At 37.6% G+C, this 8,421-nt stretch overlaps 1 protein-coding gene across 1 annotated transcript in view; it reads right to left on the bottom strand.

The window, feature by feature from the left end:
• Positions 1-969: 969 nt before the first annotated feature.
• emc2 (ER membrane protein complex subunit 2) overlaps positions 970-8,421 on the bottom strand; it is a 42,578-nt gene continuing 35,126 nt past the window's right edge. Inside the window, exon 11 of the mRNA XM_006635562.3 lies at positions 970-1,386. Within this exon, the coding sequence (XP_006635625.1) occupies positions 1,300-1,386 (87 nt within the window). The 3' untranslated portion in view covers positions 970-1,299. The remainder of the gene's footprint in view (positions 1,387-8,421) is intronic.

Here is an 8,421-nt window from a genome sequence, read left to right as displayed (position 1 = left end):
TCCCTTTGAAAACACAAAGGCCTTCTATATAACTATACTTTATATATAAACTCCAAGTAGGTGCTCTCTTGAAGCACAGCTCGAGACCCATATCCTCGATTTCTCTTGTTATATTGCATTAGGTGACTAACCAAGTCTGTATTGCCTAGCTGTTTATTGGAACTAAAAATGCATTTCTCAAGTGTTCACTAGATTTGAGAGTACCTGATATTTCTGAAAAAGGCTTTCACACAGTCCTGAAGATATTTAGTTTCCGTTGTGCTGGGGTTTCCAAAATCCAGCAGGTTTTCTACATCTTTAAACAAACAACTTAAAGCTGAGAAGGAATAAACTGGTCTAATTAAAACTGAAGTGGATTAATTTAACTCAAGTTCCAAGTGAAAAGCTGTCTTTTCGCAGAAAGACAGAAAACCTGTTGACTTACAGACTTCCAGGATTTGCATTGGGAACCCACTGTGTGTCCTTACATTAGTGCCTGATACATCATGCCCAGCAGGTTAACAAAAAAAGACTAAGGTCTTTTAAAAACACGAATGATAATAAGGTTCCACAGACAGACAGAACTCACAACTGTGATGGGGGAACCTGGGATAGGTGGCTGCCCTGTACTTTTCATATAAAAAAGGGCACTTCCCTAATTGGTCATGTGCTTCCGCGGCTGGGTTTGCTGAAATCGACATACCTTTCCCCAGCTGACGGTACAACACTGACTGTGTGGATCTACTCAGTGTGTTAGTTTACAGTGACGCCAGGAAAATGCTTGCTTGTCCTTCGATCTTTGGTAACGTTCCCATAAAACCCTGGGGTTATACAGCATGCCATACAGCAAATGGCTCTGAAGAGCAATATTGGAAGCAATAGTGGTATAGGGGCTGATGTAGTACAGTATGTTACATGTACGTATGTGTAGACGTGTCTATCAAATAGTTTATTCCAACTGCATTGAAAATAGAAGGCTGAAGGACTCCCTTTGGACCTTAACAATGTGTGAATTTATTGTTATATCTGCAACAAAACATAAATTAATTCACAAATATACTCAATGTCAGGTCTAGAAGCAGCTCCAAGAGGACAACATTGAGTCGGAAACGGAACAAAGGCAGATACCGTCTACATGCTGTTCACACAAATGCATTCTGATCTATGGTCTTTTTTCCATTTAATTTTCATTATTAAAAAAAAAATAGAAACATTACGACGACAACAATGAGCCGACGTAGCTCCGAAAAGAAAAGACATTGCGTACGATCCTGAAGCTGGAGTCCAGCTCTTCATGCTTGTGAAGAGTCTGATGGGGCTTTAGGATTGTGTAATCTGCATGGTTTCCAGCATCTCCTCCACCGCCTTCAGAGAACACTTGGTCTCCTTTGTTCCTCGTCCCGCCAACTGAAAAGAGGGAAAAAAAAACTTTAACAGGGCCAAGATCGTCATAAACGTCTCTTGGTAGTGGATTTCCATTTTGACACGTTCATTCCCAAGGGAAAATGAGATGACACTGTCGTATGGTCAGAACATGAGAACAATCGAGTGTTCTTGCTGGAACTTCACTGCTGGATCCTGTTTGAATTTTAAGTACCAAAGACAAACGGATAAACCAAGATCAATTTCAGTTTTCTTCTGAATGCTCAAAAAATGTACAATGCTGTGGAAATGCTCATTTCAATAGTATTTCAATAGGGTTTTTCAATAACATTTTCAATAGAACTGCCTTACATAAGATGTGATACATTAAAGAGCATTGTAGGAAATTACACCCCTTTATTTTCATTTATAAGTGCACCAACTGTAATACTCCCCTTTTTGAGTTTAACAGACAGTATTCAAAAATGTCTTTCAGAAGCAGTCTTCAAATAAACTTCCAGCCTGTTCCAGTCTTTCATTTATGGTAATTATACTTGATAAAATTAAACAACATGAACATAATACATGCCAATTTGCATAGTGTATGAGGATATTTAAACGTACAACACAAAATGTGAAACACAAACTTCTAAAACTGGTTTAAAATAATGGCATACTTATACTAGAAATTCACAATTTGTACAATCAATATCTTTTCCCTTTATAAAAAAGGGAAAGAGTCATTTTCAACTGGAATATTATGGAAGATGTTATCTAGGGTTAAGGATTCTGTTGCCTACACCTTTCTGGTAACTTAGAGTTTATTCCATTCATGCACACCAGTGAAAAAAACCAAACACTCCACTCCTGGATATAAATGTTTCCATATTTTAATCTTGTTTTAATTATTTCTTTAAACAAGCTTTTTCACAATGTGCATGGAAGCTTCACGAAGCTCGGAATAATAGAGTGGGAGGACTGGGAGGTCACTGCAGTCCCTGTAGCCCAGAACAGAACTCAAATCAAATACGAAGAGAAGGGAAGCTATTCTGCACATCAGAAGAAATAGGTTTTAGGCAACACAAAGATGGTAAGAAAAGAACCTGATTATGCATCGGCTAATTAAATGCGGTACAATAATCTTTGTAAAAGAGCCTAGTCCAAATGAGTCACCGCATAAAGTCTTGGCCTTCCACCACATGCTCTGGGCTCAGTCCCAGCTCCTTTGCTTTCCATCTCAGTAGCTCGCTTTCCGCCTCTGTCCAGATAGAGGGTGTGACGCACTTTGACTATGCCTTCAAGACAGGGCTCAATTAAAGCACCCATTTACAATGAAATCCAATCCCCTCAGTCCCTCGATCTCTACCAGGGCTACTTTGAACCGAGTAAACTGGAGATCAACAGAAGATATCTGAACAAATGATTTTTCGAGCTAGGCTAGAACTTGGCTAGAACTTTTTCTCCCCTGAAAGGGAACCTGACATTAGCCTGGAAAATATGTCATGCAAATGGCAGTCAAGTCGGTTGTGATTACCGTTTCACCACGACAGCTTTTGGGTAGGTGGAGTGTTTAACTCCGTCAGATTGAAGGATGGCCAATTGTAACATGTGTGCATCAAAAGAGGCATCTGCACTTAAGTAAAAGAAAGCACTTTGTATCTTGAAATTGATTTTAGCATAATAAATTAATACACTGAGAAAAGAGGATTAGAACCTGAAACTACAAAAACCAAATATTCACATAGTGAACTATGGGTTTCTGGCACTCCAAAGGGGGAATTTATGAACATTCTTCCACAGAAAAGTCCTTTAAATCCTTTGGTTTCCATAACTGAATTGCCATTTTGAGTTAGAATCACAAGTGATATGTAATTTTTTTTTGTTATGTGAGGTTTATTGTTCCTATTTCACCAGGGACAAGTAATAAATGTATATTTGGGAGCTCTTTTCTCTGTACTATCTCTCAAACCTACCTCTACTTAACACCTAAGAACAATAGGGAAGGTTACCCACATCAAGAGGCCCATTTAACCCATCTACTTCATTTCATTATTTTTACCTCCTTGATCCAAGGATCTCATCTGGCTGTTCCTTGAAAGAAGTCAAGGTATCAGCTTCAACATCATGGCTGGCTTAGCTTGTTCGGCTCCCCTAACCCTTTAAGCAAAAGCAGTAAGTACCTCCTGTTCTGTTTTTAAATGCACAAATGCAGTCCTGTAAAATGGTCTACATTTTAAACTGTAGAGTCTGAAGATGATCACTGAGTTGACATCATCAGTAACTTTTGAGAATGTCTGAATCAGATCGTCCTGTAGCATTCACTGTGCAGGAATAAAAGAACATCTCAAATCTTTTAGCCTTTCAGAGTAGGACATTCCTTTGAGTCCAGAAAGGTATCATGCCGTTTTTCCTGAGTAGCGATACGTTTTTCGTAACGTGCAAACCAAACTATTCTAATTGAGGTCCTATAAGTGTTGGTGTTAAATGACAAGAAGGGATGTGAAACGGAGTTGAATACCTATCAGCATACTACAAATAGATTGGTAGTTAGTTCCCTGCTACAACCTGCAGGACATGTATCCTATGTCACCATATGGAATCATCGGGAAATGATTAAACCTTTGAAATAAGAGATCCCATGTGGGCTCCTTCTCAGCTCATAGCTGTTGCACTGCACCATAACCATTGAAACCAGCAGGTCTAGGGGACGGGACGGGACGTGCAGGACAGCACAAACGGGGACAACTCAGTGACTGGTGATACAGAAACACTATAGAATGTCTCCCATTTGGTTTATGGAAGATGTAGTTCGCACAGGTAGTGAAACGTCTCTGAGTCAACTTAACCTATACCAGGCAGTTTTCTGAACCCAGCTCTCTGAAATGTATGTAAATTTGTGCGCCGAGGCAGGCAGTGTATAGGAACAACTATTGCCTGCTAAGTGACAATCACTAGGAAAGAGTTACACCAGCAGATCAGACATTTTTAACATGACATCGCTTTGTGATGTCTTGACTACTTTGTCTAGTTTGCTAACTACATAAGTACCTAGGACACTGATAAAAGTTAAGCAGAACAGTAGTTGAAATACAGATCCCTGTGGTACATCACTGATTACACAGCCCCAATCTGAACATTCATACTTATTTCTACCCATTAACCAGTTTCCATCTTTTATGTGGACTGGAGCTTTATAAAAAAGCCTTTGAAAATTCAAAATATATCATATGCTTTATATGTATTAATTATTGCTGTTGCTTATTCAAATAATTTTAGTGAAAACAAACATGCTGACTATCCACTATGATCCCATAGCTACACAGTGCTCTAGTTCTAATTAATATTTCCATAAGCTTACATGTAGTATAACCACAGGTCTTTTTAACTACCTGGCTCAGTTCTGTCACCCTTTTTATGGATGGGTGCTCTTAGTAATTTTCCAGTCAATGGGCATTACCCCTGTCCTGACTGACTGTTGGAAAAGTTTTGTTAACAGTCTACAAAGAGCATCTCGTTCCCTTAAGTACAACTGACAGAAGTCAGACCCTTGAGATTTATCTTAAGTGCTTTCAAGACCTGTAACACTTCTTCTCCTATGCTAATACTATTTAATATAGAAGTCTGATTTTGCCAACCCCAAATCACATTATCATCTTCTCTGGTAAACACCCAAGTGAAATCTTAATGTATTAATCTTTTCCCTTTTGATGTGTTTCCCAATTTCATCTGAGATCCTTCTTCATTCTTTACTGATCTGCTGTTAATAGTGATTCTTTTTACCTATATTGCAATGTTATTCTCTCTCTGTCTCCCTTTTTAATTTCTTACCCATAATTGCAATTTATGCTACTCCATTTTTAAAGTTGCTCAAGAATGCCAAAAATTTCACAAGACATTTCAGGCCACTTCTTTTGTAGTCTATGATGTCCAGAATTCCGTAGTTTGCATGTCAACTAAAAGTACTTCACATCTCCACATAACTCCAATTCTTTATAGTACCTCTACATTACAAAACATCCAAGTGAAATTTAGAGGTAACTTCATGGAGATTTTAAAAACACCTGCACATTTTTAAGACATGGCCGAGCACCAGATTACTTTAAGGATTTACTGCATGAATACAGCCCAACACTTAACCTAAGATTTCCTGATTTAGACCTTCATACTATGTAATAAAATTGTATTATTTATACTGGAGATGAATCTGTTCTGTGCATCAAGCAGAATTTCTTAAAAATTCTACCCAGCACTCTCTACCGATTTCACATCTATGCCATTATCCTCTTAAAATTTCACAATTCTAGGAAAGTAGAGTATTGATATGTAAGACAAACTGCACAATTTCCAATCATACCGTATAATGATCCCCATTCCCTAATAACTCTCTCATGTTGGTTTTCCTCATTCATTCTTGATTGTCTGAAAATGACAAGATCAATACAAGCTTTGCCTTTATTAAGGTTATCGGACGACCTGAATAAGGTACTAAAAGTAAGCCAGGTCAGTCATTTCAGGTTCAGCTGCGGACACCCCTGAAGGCTTTCCTCAATCCATACAAGGCAAATGAAATTGTCCCACAACTACCAATTCTTTCTTCATGCACACATTCCTGATTTTGTTCAATAAGACTTATTATTGATAACTGAATTTGATGGTCTGTAGCATAAACTACGCAGGCTGAATTCCACTGTGGATTTTTCTGGCCTTCCAAAAATTCTTAATGTGGGCTCCCTCCTCTATATTGAATGCTTTGTAATTTTTTGATAAAATGTACCTTATGCATGCAAGGGATTACTAATCATTATGATCAGCAATCAGTCGAATCAAGCAGTTCATAGGTTCTTTAAATAGTTTGTTCCACCAACACAACATGCAATATGACACACTGAACACTTTATTCATTTTACTGTCCAAAATGATTCTGCAACAATTTGGTAATTTTGTACTTGCATGATTTAAAATGAAGAAGTATCTATTCATAAGACCCAGGATCAGGATCAGGAAGCATTGAAGTTTAATTTTCCATCCTCTTGCTTAGAAAAAGGAAAGCGTGTTCTGGGTCTGTGACTGATCCCTACAATGCTGCACCATCCGTTGCTTAAGTATAATTTTAAATGAATGATGTATACGCACATATGTGAACATGCTATATATTTTCATCTTGTTGCTATGGCTATAACTGTATACGGTTGTTTTTAATAAGGAATTTCCTACAGCCTTAGTGAAAGTAAATGGCTGGCAGCATAATTATAGTATGTGATTCATCCACACCATTAAAGGATGATAGGCACTGTATTTCTGACTCCTGCTGTAAGCACATTTTTATGTAATTATTTAATCTGCCCTAGGTAGGCATGACCAAGTTATTTTAAACTTGTGTAATACATCAATTGGCCTGTCTCAAAATCACTAAATGGTTGAGAAAGGCATTGATAAATTCAAGAACATTTAAAAATGTTCTAATGTACAAACAGATTCTATTGAGAATCAAACTTGAGACAATTATAATTCAGATTTTTTCAAAAACTGTTGATTTTTATTTTGGAAAATATAAAAATGTTTAATTAGTAAGTTTCCTGGCTAGATTCTACATGGCTGTTGTGCTATAGTTTCTCTTCAGAAACGAGCCAAAAATAAATCAAACTTATTATTGAGATTCATATTAAGTCAAGTATACAGATACTAAATGAGGAAGTTGTACCAGTCAATGGTGACTGTGCTGAGGCATGAAAAAAGACGCGATCAAGAATTAATAGTCCATTCTTATGGTGGGGAGGAACAAAAGAACTGAAGCTAGAAAAGCAAAAGTATGCAACCATTTCAACACTAGATAACATTCTTTTCTGATGTCCACCTAGGGTCTTTCAATGACAAGGTGACGCAAGGTTTGAATGACAAGACATGCCACAACAAATAACTTTCCATACCTGTTTGAAATCCAGGCACCGTAGTGCCAAAGATCCTCGCTTTCGCAGCTCTGTTAAGAGAGTAAACAACTCCTTCCATTATAGTGCTGATCTGCATTTATACCCTGAAGGCAATGTCTTTCAAGCAACGTAGCACACAATGTCATACCTCAAAATACAATAGCATATGTATTAATGTAAATAATTACACACAACAGAAATGATACCACTTTTTTCAAGCAAGGCCTTCTATGGCTGTTTGGTATTCAGTGGTATATAAGTTAGATGTAGTGTAATGAACCCCAGGACTTAAGATACAAACGTCATACAATCCCTCAAGAATTTAAGTATCTCATCAGAAAGAAACCACCAAAAGACAGCTAAATGAGACCAAATAACACAGACCTGTATGCCTCAAGCCTGTGGTCATCTTGACAAGTTTGTATTAAAGACTTTCCCAAGCAGCTATGACCTCTGCCTGACCTCTGTGCGCAGACCTATCCACTCCTGCTTAGCGTACAATTTTTCTCACATTAAGGTATGATAACCACCAGGTACTGCAATGCAATAAAGTTAAGTACTGGGAAACTGCTACCTTTAATGTTAAACATCAATCAGTAAAATATCCCAAAGCAACAAGTTGTCCTGAGCAAAAAATTTGTACAATGGTACTTGCTTAAAGCCTAGAGGCACCAAGATCATACCCTTTAATTTAAAAAAAAAAATTTAACCAGAAGGTATAATCTATCTACCTTTTCAGGCACACAGTAGGTTCCCATAACTGCCTGGTGTGATTAACAAAAAAAAAAGGTAAAACAAACAAAAAAGCTCAACATCTTTTAAGCAGTAGCAGAGACTACTTATTACTTCCTTTCCCCAGCTGATAAAGAAAGTTATGCCTGTGACTTGAAGGGAACAGAAGGTCTTTTCTTTTATGGTCCTTATTCCCAGGCACACAGAAATGGTCCTAATCAGATGTTTAGGGAGTTCCAATTCCTCAAGAATGAGCTTTGATGCAGGGGGAGCTTAAATTCCATTATGGTTCTTGGGAACCTCAAGATAAAAATCATCGAAGCTTGAAAACACAGAGGTCAAACGTCCTTGCCTTAACAGCTAAAAGTGAGAACTTACTACTTAAAAAATTAAGGTTTACCTTGTAAAATATTAGCTAGGT

Source organism: Lepisosteus oculatus, chromosome 10 (genome assembly GCF_040954835.1).
Source record: "Lepisosteus oculatus isolate fLepOcu1 chromosome 10, fLepOcu1.hap2, whole genome shotgun sequence".
NCBI lineage: Eukaryota > Metazoa > Chordata > Actinopteri > Semionotiformes > Lepisosteidae > Lepisosteus > Lepisosteus oculatus.
Note: the sequence above shows the minus strand (reverse complement) of the source record. Positions and strands in the feature narration are given on the sequence as shown.